Genomic DNA, 23,932 nt, shown 5'->3' with positions numbered 1-23,932 from the left:
GTTAGCACTCCCCTTTGTTTACTAGTGAAATGTAGATAGCCCCTCAAGCTCAGCCAAAAGGCATTTGGAATTTTATAACAAGTGCCACCTTTTGGTTTGCCCCTGCTAGTAAGCTGTCCTGAATACGTCAGGAGAGGTATACCAGTATACTGTTTAAATATTTATATCCCACGGAGTCATTAACACTTTGTAATGAAATGGAAATGGTATTTCAATGTGTGTCTTTTAATTGTTTTTGTAAAAGTCATGTGAAACAGCTATTCTCCTTAATCAGCTTATCTAACCAGAGTGATATAAAAATAATTATCAACTGTTCATTAAAGTGAAACACAGAATCTCAAAGAGTAACGCTTAATATATACTGGAATTAAAGTTGTTTCCGATGAAAATACAGCTCTTAGTTAAAATAAAAGCACCCAAAAAAGTATCTGTTCTTTAATGGAACAATTAACCTCGGTAGATATGCTAGTCTTAAAAAAAAAAAAAAAAAAAAAAAAATTATACATAAAGATTCAAAAGCATAAAAGCCACAATGAGATGAAGTGAAAGAACAAATGCCTGACTTTAGAACAATGGCATGACTATACCACTTAGTAGCCAAAAACCTCAAATAATTTGGTTAAGCCTCTCTGAACTTTTAAAACTTTGTGTAACAACCTATCTCACTAGGTTTCACGAGAGAGCATCTGCTCATTCAACCAATATTTACTGAGCCACTATTATGCTCGAAACCTTAAAACACATCAGTAAACAGAGCAAAGTCCATGTTCAACTTATATTCTATTTGAGGGGGGGAAACAGGACAGTTAAGTATTAAATAGGTAGACAAACGATACCATTTCAGTTGTTGGTAAAACAAAACAAGAAAACAGTGCCTAGAATACAGAGGGTGCTCAAAAATTTCCTTTATTTTTAATGTTGATGTATACTTAGTTCTGTTCAGTGTATCATTATCTCTTTCTTGGTGAATTATAAAAATAAATCTTATATTTACACTCATTTATTCTTGACTCTAAGCAAAGTGAACAACAAAATTAAGGTTGATTCCATCAGAATAAAAATAACCCAATCTTGGATATACAAGTACTTTGCAGCTGTCACAACAGAAGCCTGTGGAAACACACTGCCTAATTCTTAGGAACTGACTCATGATTTCGCCTAACACTCATTGTTCTTCAATGGTCGGAAAACATTGTAGTGTATACTGAATCAGGGAAAGGCATTTTCTCCCCCACCAACTTTCATGTCTTAAGACAGATATTACTTGTGCCAATTCTAATATTTATCAGTGAAATCAGTCTTTGATGACACGATTAGGACTCTATACAAAAAATATGAATATTTAAGCATCTTATGAATAAGATTATGTAACATAAATCTGTGAACCTTTGATTACCTTTTATTAAGTGGGGAGAGCAAATAAATGATTTACCTCTTTAACAAAATTGCAACATTATTTAACTATATACACCAGTGTCCCTTTATTGTAAATGACAACTGTTAGCTAATCATGTAATCAAAAAGCTTCCTTAAAGTAGGAATCAGGGAAGAAAAAGGTCAATAGGTCCACTGAAGGTTTGACTTTGACTTTACATATAAAATCCATGTTTATTCCCTAGGCTTCTGGTACAGTGCCAAGTACTTGTCTCTTAAGTTGAATCTGTCTTTCTTGCCAAATTCAACCCATGTACATATATATCATCTACAATTTCCTGTTTCAATTTCTTCAAAATACAATGAGAAGCTTAAGGTATCTGAGGGCAAAATCCTTCCAATCATGTACACTTCTCTGGCCTACATGTAATACAAAAGCAAATTTTTTTTAGGAATTCACCTGTGTGGAATCTGGCCAAAGCATTCAAAGTTGCTTACACCAAAACAACTCTTTTTTTTTTCAGTCTCATACTTTGCTGAATTATGTAACACATAACTAAATTATATTACAAGTATAATTGATATAACTGGTTTGGTATAAAACACAACCAATTCTTGGTAAGCACACAACTCAACCTGTTTGGAGCAGAAATGGTGGCAGGGAATTTGAATAGTGTGGTATACTACAGGCATTTGTTAATATGTTCTGTAGAGGACTTATGATAAATCCAGTGAGTTGTTTGAGAATTTCTATAAAAATCTGTAAATATTAGGTTACTTAATATTTACAGAAAGTTAAAAAATAAAAAAAGTTATCAAAAGCAAAGAAAAACATTCTTCAAAATGTCAACTCTTGCAAATTCTACACATATTTTTGTTCAAGAAACCACAGACATCTAAAATACTTTTGGAGTTAAAAGTAGCAAGTAAATTTCGATATATTGCAATCTAACTCATTCTTAGTTGATCCTCTCACATTACAACCTTGTCTAACATCCCTTGAAATAACTTTCTAAATTTTGAATTAACAACTAAAGAAGTTGGAAACAACTGATCCAAATACAAAACTATGAGATTACACATCAGTTTTTCGCTAAAAGTATAGTTCCTTCTTTGCATTACTGATAAGAAATCTCTTCATATACTTGATTTCTCCTTTCATTAAATGAACAATACTACAACACCCTTTAGAAGAACTGTACCCAGTCATATTTGTATGACTTTTGGCTCCACTACTACATTATCTCTATCCCAGAACCACCAGTAAACAGGAAGTAAAAATTCATTCATGCTGAGTTGCAAGTAACCTTTGTACAGACTGGTGCGAACCACGTGCGTTTTATTCTTATATACAATATAACTTTAGTATCAATCTTGAGATTCAAGAAAAGGAGTGTGATCAGTAAACTGAAATTGAAGAACCAGAAACTTTAAAACCAAATCTCTACAGAAATTGCCAAAGAAGTCCTTTAAATTAATTTTAACAGTCATTCCCTCAAGTTGAATTTTATTTTTGGAGAGAAACTGGGCAAATTATTCCACAAAGAACCTGTAGCCGCTGAAATTTCAGACAACATACACATACTCTTCAGTGCTCCATGATTTTACTTTGTTTTGACTGTGACTGGTAAAAAGATATACAAGTATACTATGGAAAATTCCTAATCATTACATTGAGTGCTTATGTGAAAATTAATATAAATTACAAAATCTATGACATTTTATAATATGTATGCTATACTCAAAAGCTCCTTTTTAGAAAAGGAGCCATATTAAACTAATGGGCATAACACATTACATTTAATTAAACACCAAGTCCAACCACATAAGCTGTGGTAGAGAAAACAACTAAGTGATTCAAGGCTAAGAGCTAAAGTAAATTTTTAATAACTTAAATAATGCACATGTTAATACATGCATATTTTTCACTTATGCATATTTGCATTGTTGAACAAAAAACTAAGTGCTGAAAGATTTCCAGATTTTAACTGAAATTAAGAGGCATTAACTCCTCAGTGGCCTCACCTCTACTTCATCCACCCAAATGAGTGAATAGTATAAAAAGAAACTTCTAATACCAGTACATTGTAGATATCAATATATATATATATATATATATTTTAACTTAAAAGTTCCTTCTCCTTTCTTTTACATAATTGATGTTCTTAAAACAAAGTTTGATTTCTCACAAATACGACCCTATTTTTTAAACTGACAAGAACTAGTATTAGGGAGAATACAAAGAAATAGGAACACTCATCTGCCCTGAGGAGCTTAAATTGAGAAATTGTTTAAAGGTAACTTTGCATTATCTATCAAAATTTTAAATGCACATAGAAATTTATGTTAAGAAGCAATCAACAAAGGTATAATGTAATACATAAATGGATATTACATAATTTTTAATAACTAAAAATTAAAGTCATTCTAAATGTTTATCAATAAGGGACTGATTTAATTATTACATCAACACAATGGAGTGCATTTTAAATGAGGCAGGAAAATGTTTATGATGTATTAAATGAAAAAGCAGTTAGGACAGTAAACTCATTTGTAAATTCTATAAATAAAAATGTATATGTGCTCATTAAAACTATAAGAATATATATCAAACATGCATAAGGTTTACATAAACTCTCTTCTTTGTATTAAATATTAACTATATGAGCACTTATTGGTTCCCGAAAATAAATAAATTTTATAATCATACAGAACATTTTAACATTTTAAAATGTTTTAACCAAAAATGTAAAAATTTAAAGAATTTTTCCATCTTCTTTTAATATTTCCTAGTCACTAGGAAATCTGATTTTTCTCCTAACACATATCATTTGGTCAAACTTTAAAAGGCATTACATTGAACTTTGCAGGGTTATACAAAATAAAGGTTGTGACACAAAATAATCATGATTATATTCAAAGATGTGACTTTTTTATATTTCTCTCAAATATTTGCTATCTTTAAAACAAAAGAATAGGGTATATTTTAAAAACAAAACTTACATAATTTCTATGGTGATAGGTAAAACTCAGCATCATATTTTTCATTTACATATTCTACAGGTTATAGCAATAACATTTTTTCAATAAGTATAACACTTCATCAACGTATTATCTAAAGATCACCAAATTTAATTTTATTAATGGCTTTATCTTGATTTAGAGCATAAATGTTTCTCCATCTAAACTTGAAGCAAAAATTTTGATACTAAAAAAATTTAGACCAACTATATATTTACATGTATTAACATTTTTAATACTTAAACTTGATTTTCAAAATAAAGATTTATGCTTGCTAGAATTGATACTTGTAAAAATAATTCTACTTTCCTAAAATACTTTTTAAGGGATTGAAAATGAAACATTTTTACTTTACCAAGTTGTTGGTGGTGTTTGTCATAATTACTATGACAGAAATTGATTCCATCTTCCTCATCTATAGTTTTCTCCGATGAAAGCAAACTAAGACATCTCATCTTCAGTAATCTTGGAGAACTTTCCTGAAAACCATCTCTAGTATCCCAAACCACATCTCCAGAAAGAATGGGAGGAACAACTCTCTTTAAAAAATCCATTTTAAGGTTCTACATTACTAGACCTACGAGCACACAGAAAAGTGCTTGTACCAATTTCCTTGATGAGAAGATAAGGTACACTATTTATGTCAAAGAGCAAAGAAACGTCATGTGAGTTGAGGTGGTGCTAAACACCAGTAGGTCAAGTGCCAGCTGTTCTGAAGCTGATTTTCAGAACATTTGCTGTTCATACTGATAACAAACCAAACAGCTATCAACAATGAAATGGCACTTTACTTGTACATCTACAATGGGTGTTAACAGCAATATTGAGACCATAAAATGTTTAGCATTCATCTAGTTTAACATTTAGACTTTGAAAACTTACACTGTGATAATGTTAAGACAAATTTAATTTGGTCTGAGGTGTGTCATCCTTTTAAATAAACTTACAGCTGAAGTGAGAAACAGTAACTTGTAGTAAAAAGATAATTCCTAATTCTAAAAATTCACTAATGGACCTCAGGAACATCAAGTTTCATGGGACATGAAAGGAAACTTTAAAACTTTACATTGTATTATGAACATTCCAATGTGTCCAATGTCCAATGAATACAATCAACTGTAATTATCAATAGCAGCAACTGAATCCTTGGCATAAATTACAAGAAAAAAGTGGTAATTTAAAATAATTTGGATCTAAGAATATAAAGTATAAATATTTAATTCACTAAACCCAGTAATCAATCTTACACAATTTGTTTCCAAATAACTGGGCATTACACTAAATATTTTTAAATAGCAGAAGTAGCTGATCCTACTGCCTTAATGTAATCCAGAAGCATGACAAAATATCCCAGTGGAAGATGCCTACATAAGACTTTGAAAACTGAAATTAATATCTTCTTTTTTCCCTTCTTTTGCCTGCCCTCTGGTGGGGATATTAAGTGAGCAAGAAGGAAATGAAAAACCAAAGAACAGATAAGGCGTAAACTCCCTAAGCAATCAAATTTATAACTTTGAGGATATACATTTGATAATAATTTAAAAATCTGATTTTCACTTAGTGAAACAGAAGCACAACCTCATTCTTCTAAGACTCAACATGAAGAAAATGATTTATATGTTTTAAAAGATAAAGCATAAAATTGTCTATGTAGATATCAGGAAAAACTGTTCTAATGTAAAAACAAATTTCTGGTTCTGAATTACTGCGTTTTTAATCCTCGTTTTTCTGCCACATTGATTATATAAAGTTAACTATTTTTTATTTCATTATTTAAAAGACATTAATTGAGGGTCCTCTACATGTAACACGTTTATATAGTATTAAGGCTCAGGGAAAATTTAGAGGATTTATTAATGTAAATCCTGTCTCAAGGAATCCTAAGGTGAAAAGCAGGGAAGAAACAAGGAAGTCAAGTACAGGACTAATATTTCTTTCCTTAAAGCAGGAATGTACTGACTAGGAAAACAGCTTAACTTTAAAAAAAAATGCTTCTAAGAAGTAGATTCTCTCTCTAAAGCTTTGAACATGAAAAGCTATAAATTCACATCTGAGCAGCCTATTCCCCACACACAGAAGAAACAACCGGTTAGAACCATAATCCATATGCCTCAACAGCCTAGAAATTATCACTGTGTCTTCCAGGCTTTGCTGGGTTTTTTTTCCTCTTTATGGATAAGATCTCATGTTCTTTAAAACTTATGTTTTCAGTTTTCCTCAGATTCCTTTGCAGGTCTTCCTTATCTGTGGAGCCCAGCAACATAATGGTACCCAGCACATGCTGCTTGTACAGGGCAAGTTACATTCGTGTCCGTTCATGATGTACAAGCCACCACCTGTGTCACTATCAACCCCACCGTTCTGACTGCACTTTCAACTGGGGAAACGAAGGGCAAGGATATTATTAGGTGTTATTGAAGAGACCACAAGATTTTTCTCAGATTTCCTTCATTCAATAAGTATTTGCTGAGCAACTACGATACTGGCCCATGAAAGATGCACAGGCATTGAAGAGATGGGTCTATCTGCAGAAGCTTACTATTTATGTAGGGAAAGAAACTCTCACAACTACCAGATTCCCTGAAGGGTTGGCTAAGGCTTTGCTGAGCCTGCATTGCAGTTCAATTTCCTCTGCCCAACCTGCTTCTACACCACCTCTCTTATTAGACGTTGATCCCCAAAAAAACAACCTGGCAGCAGATTCCTTTTCAGCATCAGCTTCCAGAGGACCCACCCTGAGAATACAGCAAGGAGAAAGCATGGCATTCCTGTGACAAAACTGTATGCATTCCTAGTTGAATCTCCGAAGAGGAAATGCCATAGAGCCTGTTTGCATGATGATATTTCTATGATCTTTGGTTGATTATCACAACTTTGAACTCCTGGTATAATAGTCTCAGAATTAAGAAATTATAATAGAAGCTAGTGGCTCAATAAAAGATTCAAAAACCTTTATAGACCTCACAGTCACTATTCAACCTTTAAAATATTTGTTATAATCTTACCGTAGAACTCAAGACAGTAATTTCTTGGTGGTAACTTGGATCATCTAATCCTGACTGTGGGACTCTTGAGCAGTTTTGTGAATTAAACATTTAGGTGTTAATCATCCAAGATTCAAATAAATGGCTTCGTCTCTGAAGAAAAACAAAATACAAAATTCACATGTTAGATATGTTTATAATAAGCACATTTGTGTGCTACTCATATCCATCATTCTTCTGAGTATTACATAGCAGTATCACCTACTGCTGCAGTTATTGTCTTTTTATAATGTAGCATTACATTTCTCCTGAATTTTTATTATGAAAAATTTCAAAATAATGCAAAATTGAGAGTAGTATCATGAACCCACCATTATTAACTCATAGCAAATCATGTTTCATTTATATATCTACCTACCCCCAACTCCTATCTCACTACTCTGGATTATTCTGAAGCAAATTCCTGACCTTATACCTTATACTTCATTTGTAGATAATTCTGTATGCATCTCTCTAAGACATAGATTTGCTTTTTAAACATAAGCCAATATCATTATAATGTCTACTATAAATTAATAAATTCTTTATAACATCAACTACCAATCAGTGCTCAAATTTCCCCAACTATATCATGTGTTTTTTTAAACAGTTTGTTCTAAATCCAGATCTAAACAAAATCCATATAGGCAATTGTTACTAAGTCTTTTAAATCCCTTCTAATCAACAAGTTTCCCCTTCCTTTCTCTTCTTTGCATTGACAAGTAATGCTTTTATTAGCCAATGATTGAATCAATACTTCAATAACTTAATTATTCAATAATACATTGAATACATTTTTATGTTATTTACTAAAATAAACAGATTTGAAAAATCATTCATCTGGCCACTAGGCCTAATATTTATCCCACCTACAGATAATGTTTGGGATACATATTTTTCAAAGTCCAATTACAATATCTGTGAGAGGGTCATGGATTGGGAACCACTGTACCATATCTGTAACAATTTGATGGTTACTAAGAATGAAACCAATGACCACAGGGAGTTATCCTTTGACCATACATAAGGTCTCACACATGTAATTGTGCACATCCCATGCTTTTATTACCATTAAAGATGTTGGCATTTTTCAATAGCTAAATAGGCCACATTTTAAATCTAGCATTGAACTCAAATTAACTTCCTTTTAAATCATAACTGGTGTCTTAATTTTTTTGCTACTTAATGAATTGAATCCTCAATCCAACAGAAAGAACTGACTACTCTCTAAAATATTAATTTTGTACTTAAACTTCTTAATTTGAAATTCCTTTAGCCAAGTTTGAAAATATGATCTTCCATTTACTCACAGGCACAATCAACTAAATCGTGACTAAAATCAAATCTTTGAAAACAAAGAACTGGTATATATGAATAAAATACTAATTCATATGCACTTGTTTTTAATATCATTCAGACTTACTGGAATTTTTATTGGCACACCATATGTTTCTAAATCTACTAACAACATATCTAAAATTCTGTCATAATTCTTGATACTTTATTTTTGTTGTTGGTTCATGGACTCATTTCTCCCTCAAAGGAAATAAAGCTTATGTGACAAAAAGCATATTATTTCTGTCGAGTACGGTCATGCACTGGTCTATACTTAATGAAATTTAAACTACTTTTCACTTTATCTTCTAGGACAAATTACAAAACCAGTTACTACTGGACTATGAAGCAATTTTAGGATACTGCAACATGTTCATCTAGGATTGATTTCTACCGCGATGTCTAGGTCTTTTGTTTTGCTTCACTTTTGAATAAACTTCTGTTCAGATATAGCAAAAACTAATGCCATGTTTTTTATGTTTTCTCTTCCTGTAACCACACAGTCAGAGCACTGTATCATTTTAAGACTTCCCAATGTTTGTCTAGAATTTTCAATACCTCTTTAGTAGAAGATGCACAACCTTTCTATTTTCAACTTCCATTTTCGATAAAATAAACATATGTCTTTGGTTATCCTGGAAAAAAGTTGGTTTACACTTCTCTGACTTTCTTTATAGGTTACAATCATTTTTAGCAGGGATGGTTTTTGTCTTGATTTGGGGTTGGGGGGTTGCATGTTAACAGCTTTTCATCTTGTCTCCATATATATTATTTAACATGGAACCCATCTTTATTTTCATTCCACTTGATTAATTTGGAGAATATTCTATCTACAGGAAGAATCATTTTTATTACTAACTTTATACTACTACTTTTGAGATGGTCACTGTAGAGAGATTAGGTAAACGTGGTCATGGTATATACATAATCAATGCTGTTGCTTCTTATTTTTAAAAGAAAAAAAGTCATATGAACAAGAGTGGTGTGAGGTCAGTTGGTATTTGACGACACTGAAGTCTATAAATAGCCAAATAGCACAAACTTTGAGGGGACAAGGCTTTAAACCTGAAATAAGAATAATGATCTAGAAGCTTCCATGTGCAATAAAGAAAGAGAACAGTGGCCCAGCTCTGGCACTTGGGAAGATCTCAGGTCAAATGAGGTCCTCCAAGGACAGCTTTGCTTCACTTCCGTCCAGAAAGTAAAAGAGAAAGTTGAACGGGTGTTCAGGTAACACATTAACCTCATTTCCTTTCTGAACAGAATTACTAGAAAAATAAAAGAACAGAAATGCCACAAAATTAACGTATCTTCATTATAATAAGATACGTGATGCATATGGCTCTGATAATACATTGATACAGAAAATAATCTCAAGCAAATAAAGCAAAAATGAATCTTGGTGATGTTCATAATTTGAAAAGGAGAACAAGGAAAGTATGGTACCTCACACAAGGTAGATTTGAGTTCAACAAAAAGAATAACAACTTAATTATTGCATAATTAATGAAAAGACTCTTTCATAAAGAAATGAAGTCCCTGCTCACTGAGTTTTTAGGCAAAAATTGTTGTAAATGCTATAGAAAGGGTTAGCCCCCCCGGGGAAAAGATTATGTTAAATTACTTCAAAGATCCCAACTATAAATCAATCTAAAGATCAAAACTCTAAATTTAATTTACAATGTCTTTTATACTTATACTTGAACCCTAAAATGTGTGGTAGCCTAGAAATGCATTATTTCAACTAAAGAAAGAAACCATGTGACAAGACATGGAATTTATGGGGGCAAATTCCTATCCATCTATTAAAATTATTCTGGGTATCTTGCAAGGTCTCTTAAAATGATGCAAGAGGACAAAATGATGGATGAAATGGTTTTAAATAAATTTAGAACAATCATAGCTTCTATTCATAACAGCAAAATAATTATGGGAAACATAAAATGTAGTAATTTTTGTAATCTGCCAAATATTATATAAAATATAAAAAATTTGCTCACAAATAATGAACTACAGGTAGCACACAATTATTTGAATACCTTTTCTGTCTGACTGGTAAAAATCATTAATATGAAGAACTTACAGTCATCCTTTAATTAAAAACAAAATTGATGACTCAAAATCAATGCTGGTTCTATCACACTTCAATTTTTAGAAATTCACTTTTTCTCTTATTTTAGAAATGTTATAGTTTTACAATTTTTAAAATGGACTTGCATTTTAACTTTCTCTCTGTTGTTCTTTTTCACCTTCTCCCAAATTTCAATTTTAAAGAATACAGAAACTCATTATGCTGGCTAATGTAATCACAGATTACACTATTATCGCCTGCTGAAAATGCTGTATAACGGTACTGGGCTAGAATAACTGGGCTTCACTACAAAAACCTAAATCTCTTGCTGATAAAGCAATGTTCTCTGATGGTAAATTTGTCAACATTTTGTTGACTTTACATTTTTTTAGCCAGAATAACAGTTACTGTCGTACCATATGATTTGATGAAAACAACTGGCAAAATTTTTCATTAACAAATTTAAGAGGAAGTTTTCCATAAAGATTTCCTTCATTGAATCAAATGAAAACAGCGTCAGAGTACATTTTCAAATATAGTGATGAATAACTATGTATGGTTTAAAATAATTTTCCTATTACATTTTCATGATGACACAGAAAACATAAAGGAATTCAACCACAAATTTATCATACAAATGTTCTACCTGTTCATGTAAACTTAAAAACCAAGAGACAAATTTTGGACAAATGTAGCAGCTGACCTGTAAGACATCAATCTCACTTAATCTGGAATGTACTCCCATTGCTAACTTCTAAAAATTCATTACTATTAACTATGCCACACACAGATTTACAGAAATCAAACGTTCAACAAATATATATTCAGCAGAATTATGTGCTAGGAACCAGGGACAGAGGAGTGAACAAACCAGACAGAAATCCCTACCCTTGGGGAGCCTGCATCCTGTTCTAGAAGAACCTTGAGCTTCTTGTCATTCCTTTAAAAATTTGAAAAAGGCGCTAGAGGGTTCTTCCAAATGTACATACACCTAATTTTGCAAGGTTTGAACCTTTTTAATCCAACTATTAATTATGGATTAAGAGCCCATCAAGTCCTCCTCCTGTTTATTTTCCATCTCTACCGTTTACAGTAGCTTCACAGTTTTACTACTCATAGTAAAAAGAAGTATTTTTTCCATTAAAATACGTATGGCCTTCAAATTTCAATAAAGTGTTTTCTACTTATTCCATGTGTACCTCTCACAAATTTCTTAACGGTCAGATTATCCTTTATCAATCTTGGTCTTCCCAGAAAACCTGATCCTAACCTCTTCGATAGCTTCATAGGGAAATTTTCTGATTTCATTAATTATTCTCTGGACCCCCTTAATTTAAAATCCTCCTCTCCCTGCCCAAATCTTCATTAAAAGTCTTTGTAGAAGTCACCTAAAGACCTTCTGGGGGAAAAAAATATGCTCAAGAGAAACCACAATAAAACCTAATCACTTAACAGAAACCGTCGATTGATTAACTAAAAATTTTCTGTTCTGGCTTGTTACAAAATGAGAGTTACCCTTAGAAAACAAAATTTTTGTTAAATGCAACATTAAAACACTTTCTAGGGCTATCCCAGTCTCCAATCAATGTGTTACACCTTTTATGGTCATTGCAGCACTATTTACAATAGCCAAAATATGGAACCAACCTAAGCGTCCATCCATAGATGAATGGATAAAGATGATGTGGTACATATATACAATGAAACATTACTCAGGCATAAAAAAAAAGAATGAAATCTTGCCATTTGCAACAATATGGACAGACCTACAGGGCATTATGCTATGTGAAATAAGTCAGACAGAGAAAGACAAATACCATATGATTTCACTTACATGTGGAATTAAAAAAACAATAATAATAAATGAACAAAAAAAACAGAAATAACCTCAAAGATACAGAGAACATTTTGATGGTTGCCCAATGGGAGGAAGACTGGGGTGATGGGTGAACCGGGGAAGGGATTAAGATGTACAAATTGGTAGTTACAAAACAGTCATGGAATGTACGATATCGCATAGGGAATGTAGTCAATAATATTGTAATAACTATGTATGGTGTCAGATGGGCACAAGATTTATCAGGGTGATCACTTTATAAGTTATATAAATGTCTAATCACTATGTTGTACACTTGAAACTAATCTAATACTGTATGTCAACTATAATTTAAAATTTTTTAAATGTGTGTGATACCTTTTCTAGCTGTAATTTTTAAATTATGCAATGGAAATTGCGCTACCTAATTACGACCCTGAGGTTATAAAACCAAACATCAAAGAAAATTCATGCATATCTGATATGTATACTTTGTATGTTTTCATAAAACAATTTGCAATGAAAAGATTCTGAGCTAATTCAAATTTTAAGTTAATTAGAAAAATGAAGAAGTAGCTGCTCAAGGTCACTGAGCAAGTAAAGCCACAATTTAATCTTCAAAGTATGTATCTCCTCTCTTTTTCTCTGTGTTTACTGTCTCCAGCAAGCTTTTAGAAAAGCTTGATTTTTATAAGAGCAACTATGAAAGCACAAATTCCCATTGATGTTTAGATGACCTATTTCTCCTGAATTTAGAGCCCCAAAACAACTTCTCTAAATTTAAGGAGGAATGATCGTTTGTCACCTGCCATCTCACAACTTGTATCAAGTCTTTAAAATGTTTATGTTCTTTGACCCAATAATCCCACTTCTATGAGCTTTTTCTAGAGAGATAACCAGGAATGCACACACTGATTTATTTACAAAGATGTTCACTGTACCATTATTCCTATGAGCACAATGCTGCAGGGGAGGCACAGAACAAAAACAAAGGACCAGTTTTAAAAAAAATCACGGTATGTTCAGAAGATGAAATGTTATCCATCAATGAAGAAATATTTTTACTAATATGTCACAATATTCACCATATACTTTAGGAAGTAGAAAAACAAAATAATATTTGTAGTATCTCAGAGGTAAAACTACATTTAGAAGCAAAGAACAAACTTAAAAGGAGAGACACAAATTGTCAAAGTATTCAATCTCTCTATGCCTCCATTTCCTCATCTATAAAATAAGGATTACAAAACTTCTCGGGGTTACTATGAGAATTAAGCGTAAAAGATGAAATGAAGCATGCTTAAATAGTGCTTGACAAGTAGTAAGTGCTCAGTAAATGTTTAGTATTATTAACTTACGTCACATACACTGATAGACAAATTTGCAACACTTCAAAGAAAAAAAAGAACCAAAAAATAAACAGCATTCATAATTCAAAACCTAGAGATAGCCACAGTTACTCATGTTGATATCTGGGTTAATTTCTTTCAGGTATTTTAAAATGCATTAAATGTTCTATAAAATTGGTGTATTATATCATTTCTAGTGGTTACAAAATACTACAATGTTTTATAAGTATATTGTGTGTATTTACTCATTCAACCATTATTGAAATTAGGTTCAATGCTCCACTGCTATAAATATGGCAGTGAGTATCTTGATTGACATTCTTTGTACACAGCTCTCATTTATTTCCCCTAAAGAAAAAGTCTAGAAACAGAATTTCTATCTCAAATGGTATAAAATGCCTTGGCTTTATTCCCCTACTGACCTGCATGGAATACTAGGTATTCAAAAATGCCAGTTTTGGGGCGGCCGGATGGCTCGGTTGGTTAGAGCGCAAGCTCTGAGCAGCCACATTGCCGGTTCGATTCCCACATGAGCCAGTGAGCTGCACCCTCCACAACTAGACTGAAGACAACAAGCTGCCAGAGTGGTGGCCAGATGGCTCAGTTGGTTAGAATACGAGCTCTCAACAGTACGGTTGCCGGTTCAATTCCCGCATTGGATGGTGGGCTGTGCCCCCTGCAACTAAAGGTTGAAAACGGCGAATGGACTTGGAGCTGAGCTGTGCCCTCCACAACTAGACTGAAGGACAATGACTTGGAGCTGATGGGCCCTGGAGAAACACACTGTTCCCCATGATTCCCCAATAAAAACAAAACAAAAAGCCAGTTTGCTCCCTTTTCTCCACAGCCACTTAAAAGCTATTAATTGACTTTTTCATTGTAACCGTTTTTTTGTGTGTTTTTTGGTACAAGTGCTTATCAGGTATTTCTCCTTTTCCATTAGTTCCATTTAAAGGATCTCACTTTTCCTTTATATCATTCTAACATCCCCAAAACAATTCCAGTATTCATAACGTCAGTACAGTCCTCAAAACAGTTCTTAAGATTCTACTTTATGTGTCTAGAAATGGAAGTCCTGTCTTTCAGAAATATATCCTGAAATATGTACAGATGATGTTTTATGACAGAGGAATTACACCAAAATAATTGTGAATTGGGAACAGGGAGAGGAAAAGGTAACAACGAGCTGATAAATGCTGAAGCTAAGGAATGGGCACATGAACATTCACTCCACTATTCTGTTTAAATACCTTTTAAACTATCTTTGGTGGAGGCAATTGGGTTGTTTTAATCTTTAAAAGAAGATATAATTATTAAAATAGATAAAACAGTCATGTTTTAGCTTCTACCATAAGTCTTACAGAACAATAATTCAATGATTATGTTAAAAAAAAAAAAAAAATAAGACCAAACTATGTAAGCCAAATTCAAAAGCGAAGTAAACAACTACAGTATTTAGAATCTCTCAATTACACTTGCCAGGAATTCCCACAGATAAAAACAACATACTACAATGCCTTTTTCCAAACCATGGCTTCAGCATACCATGCTGAGTCTCCAAAACAATATTAGTATTTATATTGTGTACTACAAGAATACAATTATGCCTCTGTATGGGCCCACATGAATATTTGATAAGTAGTTTTATTATGTACTAGTATTAAATAATCCAAATTCTCTTGGTGCTTAAATCACATCTTGGTACCAAGTTAGGCACATCGTAAACAATACTTACAGATTAACAGTTAGATCCATCAAAGTGTTTATTTGTACCCAGGGGCATGCAAGCAAGATCAGTGAAATGAAAAAACTACCTTGCTGTGCATCTTTTATTAAGATGGATTGTGGGAAAATATCACCTTGTATATTTCTCCCTGTGTAGAAAACACATCACCTTGGAGTCAGGGCATGATAAGGAGAGCTTAGCAAAAAGAGTAAGTAACATATGTAGAGATAAGGTGATCAATGGCTGCTCCCCAGGTTGAAAACAAGGGTGAAATGGGCACATTAGAGACATGTTTTCCAAACAATTCACTGCAGTTAAAAAAAGAAAAAACAGAAACATTTTATATAAATGTACTTATGATACATTTTATATAACAACCCACTATATACATGCAGCCACATGATTGATTGGAAATAATCTGCAATACACTTTGACAATTTCCAAACTACTTTTTTTTCAACAAAGTTTTATGTTCAACTCAGTACCCACTAAGATAATTTCTTGACTTCACAATTTTAAATCCCTGGATTGAAAAATTGGCCCGGAGAAAAAACCAAGTTTGCATCTCCTCCTGCTTACCAAACAAAGAATATGGAAGAGAGTACCTGAAAGCTACACTTTCATGCCACCTAATCATCTGCCTGCTTGAATTCCTCTCTCCCCTGCACAGAAAATGACAGTATTACATACCTGGGAGCATGGGGAGCGGGGCACAGGAGGCACTGAAGTGGGTAGGAATCAAAGGACTGCTGCTTAGACACAGACACAGACACACACACACACACACAGACACACACACACACACAGACACACACACACACACACACACACCGCTAAGAGAAGATAATGTCTTAAATTTCTTCCTGTTCTAAAATTCTGTGTTGCTGCTCTAGGATTTATGAGTCCCTGAAGGGTAAGAAAAGATGTAATGACAACTCCCACAGTACCTAGCAAACTGGCTTTCATAAAAATACTAAAGCACTAAAGATTAAGCTCAATTAATACTATGCAAACTAAGCACAAATGTAAAGGTTTGTCATTTAAATGTTTTCCATACACTAGTAAATGAAAAAGCAATGCTATTGTATATTATTTAAAAACTCATAAGCATAAAAATGTTAAAACATATATAGTGTATATATATGTATGTGCATGTGTAATATATATATGTATCACAGAACAAATACAATTCACTGTAAAATTAATAGAAAATTCAGAACCAAATTAAACTAACTTTTAATTTCAATACCTTTTTTTCTCTGCCTGCTTAATGGTATTATCATCAATGAGAAAGGAAATAAGCAAAACATGGGCCCAGTATAAAAGGAAAATAACCATGGAGGACTGGACAATATGAAACTTTCAGAACTCAACCATGATTTATAGTACTCTAAAGTCCACCAGTTCTTGGCTCAAAAGACCTCCTCTGCTTTTATCTTAGAGAGAATAGTTTTCCCCAAAAGAAAAATCTTTTAATGATATAAATGTTTTTCCCTATTTATATTAATGTTCAGTAAACTATTATGGTTTAACTGAGGTGGGGGGAAGGTAAGAAAAAGGAGTCTACATACCGTGTTTCCTGAAAATAAGACCTAGCCGGACAATCAGCTCTAATGCGTCTTTTGGAACAAAAATTAATATAAGACCCGGTCTTATTTTTCTATAAGACCGGGTCATATAATATAATATAATAAATATAATATAATAAATATAATATAATACCGAGTCTTATATTAATTTTTGCTCCAAAAGACGCATTAGAGCTGATTGTCCGGCTAGGTCTTATTTTCAGAGAAACTGGGTAAAAGACTTCCAATTTTAAGTCACAATAAAACCATTTATAAATAAGGACAATAAGATCAATCCTTATACCTTTATATAAAATTATAAAATGCCATATCATGCATTAAAAGACACCTTTCTCATGACAATCTGAAAATTATAACAACTCTCACTTTCTTTCCATAAGTTTTACCTAAAAATTTCCATTACTTTGAGGTTTTGAATACAATTATTTGGGGGAAAAAATCTAGATTTTACCAAAATCAATATAATTTCTGATTTTTTAAATGAGGAAAATGTTTACAAATGTTTTGGTTACTTAAAAGAATATTGTATTTTAATGATCCAATTCCAAATTTCCAGTTCTGGTTAACATTTCTCACCTTTTCTTGAATTTCTACATTTTAATTCCTACTAACTAAAATTAAACATACCTTTAAAAAGTTTCATGGAGAAGGACGTCAATTGTTCTTTGAAAGAAATAAAGGAAATAAAGGGAATTGCATTGGCAGAGGAAAGAAATAAGAATGGGAATGATGGGTGGTACAGGAGACAGGATGGGATTGGCCTCTCCAGGGGCTTCTCATTAAAGAATTGTTAGAGATAATGTCAGATGTCATTGGGGGCAGTTACTGTGGAGGTGTTTCTACAAACCACAGGGAGGCGTGCAGTAACACGGACTGAAAGTCAACCCTGAGCTCCCAAAATCTGCACTAAACTGACACTTACACAGACACAACTGTCACCATCCAAGTGCTTACAGACCAGTTGGAAGAGACATGTGTGATGTCACATTTTAGGTGCTCTAGGAGAAGTTATTTTCAAGCTACAATGAGGAAAAAGGAGGACAGTTACAAATTTAAGTGGAGGAGGGGACAGGAAAGATTTCACCAAGGAAGTGGTACCCAATGCCTCCGTTGCCAGAAGAGAAACTGGGGCAACAAACTACAACACTTTGCTCTCTTTGTGGAGCTGGATAACTGTTGATAGCAGTGTTTAAGTAATATATTAAGGTTTAATAAACATAACTGTTTCACAGTAGTCCTCCGAGCCATAACTTCCCAATGTGACAGGATCCAAAGTTGGGTGCCATCCCATACCCTCTTAGTTACACAACAGTGCCTGGCTTTATCCCCAAAATGGTTATCTTAGGATTGCCTCCTCCCCATGTTTACGAAAGAAAAGTATTGTGTCGGCTAAGTTTTACATTGATTGAGAGTTCCTCTCACTGTAGAAATTTATAAAGACTAAGAAGCAATTTATTCAAACCAACACCCTCTGTACAGGAAATAACACATTTTGAAGTTAGTAACAAAACATTCCAAATCAGTTTGGTCACTATAGATGGCCATATAGAACAAAAACATGCAACAAAGCTTAATCCTTCACATTCCAGGACATATAGTAACTCTAAAAGGACTTACACACAAAAGTCAAAAAGCCTCACCCCATCCCACTAACAGGCTTTATTCTTCACAGTGGCTAAGTCAGTCTAAACAAATTACAAATATAGGAGGGTTCACTGTACCCTAAAAATGATGCCCTAGAAAGCCAAATTAATTAAGTACCCAATAATAATAACAATAACAACCATTAATTAATGAAGATCTACTACATGTGAGAAGCTAGGTTAGGTGCTTCACACCCATTAACTTCATTTTAACCCAAACAAACCCATCATTTCTGTAAATGTTCAATGTTGCAGCTGTAGAAACTGACAAAGCCAGTAAATGAGCTGAGAAATACTGCACATCTGGATTCTTTTATATTTTAAAAGAATAAGCTGTTATATGGAGGTTTATGAGATAAAGTTCTCTAATTAAAATGCAATTATCATTTCAATATGCTTTTTTATTGAGTCTGAACCTCAGAACAAAAGCTAGAGATCTGTCAAATAGGATAATTAAACATAACCAACACAATTTATCTCAAATATTTCAAGAAGAAAGAATAAATCTGCTTTGCTAAAGGTAAAAAAAAAAACAAAAAACAAGCAAACAAAAAAAAAACCAGGTAGGGAAAGACGTAATCATATTATGGCCGACAAAGCACAGAGATGCTTATGAGTATTTTAAGACTAAACTCGATCATCTCCCATTACTGTCTTACTATTAATTTAAAAGTTCAAGAACAACTATATAAAGGAAAATGACATTCCCCCGTTCAGTTAAAATTCTTAAAACATACTCTAACCTAAAATGTTTCCCAAAGATGGATGCTCAGTTTAAACACAGTGAAAACTCAATCAACTGCAAAATTCTGTCAGCAGTTTCTAACATTATAGGGAAAAACCTGACAAAGTATCCACAAGTTACCAATTGCCATAACTATGGTTTAAAATGAAACTTCCCTCCATTCCACTTAAATCATCCCTTTTCTCCAGGACCCCTGCAGGCCTCCTTTCCTTTATTCCTGCTCTATGTGGACAGACTATTTGGTCCCTGGCTTAGTTTAGTGGAGTGCAGGGTCACTGGAATAATCCCTTTTGAATGTTGTCTCTGGACCAACTTCACAATTTAAGTTATGCTCCTCTTGTTAAGAATTTTAATAGACATTCAAACCATAATAAGGCTAGATGTAAATGCTAACTGTAAGATTTATCAGAATAAAGCAAAAAGGAAAAACAAACTAAGCTTTCTAGAAACCTAACACCAGGTACAGTATAATAGATAAAAACTGATAAAATCCTACTACCTTCACCGAGTCCAACTGCATATCAAGCAGGTAGTGAACAATGAATAAGACATAACGTTAGGTTACAACCTGAAGGAATCAGCAGTGTGGTATGATATCCTGCTCTAGGATCACCTGTCCTAAACTGTCCTAAAAGGAGAGTGTTGTTGCAAGTTCCAATATGGACAAATGGAGTTATTTCCAAACAACACACGCTGATCATTTAATACATCAGGCTTCTGAATTAACGCTGTGATTATACTTGAAGGTGTAATATACTCATGTAGGATTTGAAATGCGAGAGGAAATAAGATGTGGAAAGTGCAAAGTGAGGAATTGAGTCATTTCTGCCACTTCATCAGTTTTTTTTCACCCGCACTACTAGTTACATAAATCCTATATGGAATGCAATATTTCACTTATGACAATTTTCTCTTTTAAGACTTTCATAAACCTGTCAAACCATGAGCCACATGAACCATTTTTTGTTTTACAGATTCTCAGTTTTAAAAGTAAAAACTTTCATCACTCCAAACTAAACGCATTTTGATTGAAGATCACAGTACCAAACGATTATTTGATTATTACTTGTAAGCACCCGCCCTAGTTAATGTTTCAAAGTAATTAAAAAAAAATCATATCCCAGAAACTAAACTTAATGTCCTAATTTAATCTAAAGTGAACTCATGTAAAATTTCCTTTAAGATCGTTTTACCTTAAAATAATACAACCAAAATATTTCTCATTAGTTAATATTGCTAAAACACCAAAAATCTGAAATGTGACTTTGGGAAATTTATTTTTATAAATAGGTTTAAAAGGTTTAATCCCTACTGGATTTCCAATAACAAAAATAAATCCCATTAAGTATGAAACCAAAATTATTACAATCTGTCAACCCTTTTATTGCATCAATATGTGTTAGAAGACAAAAAGTCATTTAATCCAAGAGGAGATCCAAAGAGACTAAAAGTTAGATTAATATCTGAATAGTCAAATGTAAAACAAATCTGAATAAATCCATTCCCATTATAATTTCAGAGAAATGACCTCACAGACAAGGCAGCATAATGCATGTAGTACAGTTACACCACACTAAACTATATTAACTTAGGCAGAGTGATTTAGCCTCATTTATAAGAAGAAAGGGAGAGAGAGGAGGAGGGAGGAATAAGAGAGGGAGATAGGAAAACCTGTTAATAAAAAAAAAGATGGAGTGCATATTATCATTTTGCAAGTTTGTAGGCAGTAAATGATAGTAGCCTTCTTTACATACACACACACACACACACACACACACACACGCATACACACACAATAAACATGTTGTCTGACCCCAACATACAAACAAAATCTTATATGAGAATCAAGTGTATTAATCTTTCTCAACATGCAGACTACTGCAAGATAATAGACTAAACTCCAAGATGCAGACTAACCTAGCAAGATACCTGGTAACAAATTAGCCAAGTGGACAATTAGTCCACAAGACACCTCAGGTAAAAGCAGAAGTACACTTACATATTCATGATTTTATTGGCCATTCTCCACCACCATAAAAATTGAATATTTAATGCTGTAAATATTCCATTACCCACCTGGAAGTCATAACAACTTTAGACTATTGCCATATAAACATATTTTTGTCAAACTACTATTGTAGAGTGTTAAGTATTATTCGAGGCTCATTGAACTGCAGACTGTTTCAAAATGCAAGTAAGACTTCCCTATCTCTAAATGAGGTCAACCCCTAAAGGTTCAATACAAGATATTTGTAAAATTAAACTTGAGACTTGTCTCTCTTACAAGAGATTTCAATGAATGCTCCACCACATGGAATGCTCCCTAACTGCATACAATTCAACAAATATTTATTGTATTGTTATTAGTTACAATAATGAAAAATACACAATTCTTTGTACTCCAAATAAATAGATGAATATTTCTAACACGACAGACTGTGATCAATCTTAGAACTGACATATCATAAAGGAAAATAGAGTATGTGGGTTAAAAATCAACCTGGTCGAGGGGATTTAAGAATTAGAGAAACAGGATTTGAGTGGAGCCTTTAGGGAAAAAAAAGAGGGGAGGTAGGATTCTGGAGGCAAAGATGTCATGACAGAAGATGAAAATGAGCTAAAGAAAAGAGGAGAAAAGAATCAAGTCTGGTTGCCTAAGTGATAGTAGTCTCAGAAAAGCAGACCATGAAGTTTAAAGAAAATGATAAAGCCTTCAATTGCAGGTAGGCTTTCAGTTTTCCACAATGAGGGAGTGTATTTATTAGTCAGGGTTCAGAGACTGTAGAGAAATGGAACCAATAGGATATATATAGATACATAAGGGGAGATTTATTATGGGAATTGGCAAACACAATTATGGAGGCTGAGAAGTCCCACGATACGCCATCTGCGAGCTGAAAAACCACAAAAGCCAGTGCTGTAATTCAGTACGAGTCAAAGGCCTAAGAAGCAAGTGAGCCAGTGGTGTGGCTCTCAGTCTGAGGCCACGGCGGGTGGAGGGGTACTGCTGTTGTTAAGTCCAAAGACGCAAAACTAGGAGCTCAAATGTTTGAGGGCAGGAGAAGATGGAGGTCCCGGCTCAAGGAGACAGAGCGAGCAAATTCGTCTTCTGCTTTTTTGTTCTATTTCTATCCTCAAGGATTGGATGATGTCCACCCACAGTGATAAAGGCGGATCTTCTTAGTCTGCTGGTAATTCAAATGCTAATCTCCTCTACAAATACCCTCACAGACACACCAGGAAATAACGTTTTACCAGCTCTCTGGACAACCTGTAGCCCAGTCAAGTTGACACATAAAAGTAACCATCACAGGGAGCCCCCCTGAGTTTTTGAGAAAGGAAGTGATATGAACAGACCTGTGATTACTAAAAGTTATCTTTGGAAGCAGATTAGATTGGGAACAGAGCCTAAAACAGAGTGGGACCAATTTGTAAAAACTTATCAGCATTAAGAGCGAACTTTCCAAACTAGGGCGGTGGATATAAAAAATATGGGAAGAATGAACAAAGCACGGAAATAGAACTGAAAACATTTCACAACTGAACCAATGGAGCACCATCACTTTTCACAACTACAGCCTCCTAACCAGGCTCCTAAGCAACGTCCACACACAGCCCCGCCAATGCATCACCCCCACCACAGCCCAAGGCTTCGTTTTACAAAGTAAATCAAATCACATCTCAAGGCCCTCCACCCTTTCTCCCTACATGCCAGCAAAACTGGCCTTTTCATTTCCTAGCAGTTCAAGTTCTTTCCTGCCTCAGGATCCTTCCACACTGTTTCCTATATTGGGAAACCGGCACCCTGGCTTTTTCTTTTACCAGGTAAACCCTAAAAGAGCTTCAAATCTCATTTAAATGTCACTGTCTCTCTCCAATCTAACCTTGTGTCCCAACCCTTAAACTCTCTCTTGAAATACTTAGCACACATTGAGACATAAGTTTGTGTATATTTGATTGATATCTATTTCCCCATCAGACCAGTCCCAGAGAGCTAGGATTAAGACTATTCGTTACCTAGTGCCCAGCTTGGCACCTGGCACCGGGAGGAGCTCAGCAAACACTTCCTTAATTAGTCATAAATAAGCCACAAAAGATCACTTCAAGTTCCCAACTGGGAAAATGATAAAGGGAACATAGGAACATCAGGTTTGCGTATAAAGTCAAATTGTATCTGGGGCAGGCTGAGTTTGACGAAATAGTGGCATAGGTCTGAGATGTATATGCGGAGTCATCAAAT

The 23,932-nt window shown here is 33.8% G+C and overlaps 1 protein-coding gene across 12 annotated transcripts in view; it reads right to left on the bottom strand.

Moving 5' to 3' along the window:
- FRYL (FRY like transcription coactivator) overlaps nucleotides 1-23,932 on the bottom strand; it is a 241,156-nt gene that overhangs the window by 176,798 nt on the left and 40,426 nt on the right. For 5 of the 12 annotated variants that reach the window (XM_074324653.2, XM_074324658.2, XM_074324655.2 and 2 more), the window contains exon 1: nucleotides 4,751-4,989. In XM_074324653.2, coding sequence (XP_074180754.2) covers nucleotides 4,751-4,949 — 199 coding nt within the window. In that variant the 5' untranslated portion in view covers nucleotides 4,950-4,989. Of the gene's footprint in view, nucleotides 1-4,750; nucleotides 4,991-7,400; nucleotides 7,533-23,932 lie in introns of those variants that run through there. The other 7 variants (XM_074324663.2, XM_019741013.3, XM_019741016.3 and 4 more) reach the window with 3 other exon arrangements.

Source organism: Rhinolophus sinicus, chromosome 1, assembly GCF_057876585.1.
Source record: "Rhinolophus sinicus isolate RSI-liver-muscle chromosome 1, RSI-T2T, whole genome shotgun sequence".
Lineage (NCBI taxonomy): Eukaryota > Metazoa > Chordata > Mammalia > Chiroptera > Rhinolophidae > Rhinolophus > Rhinolophus sinicus.
This window is presented reverse-complemented; position numbering and strand designations above follow the sequence as displayed.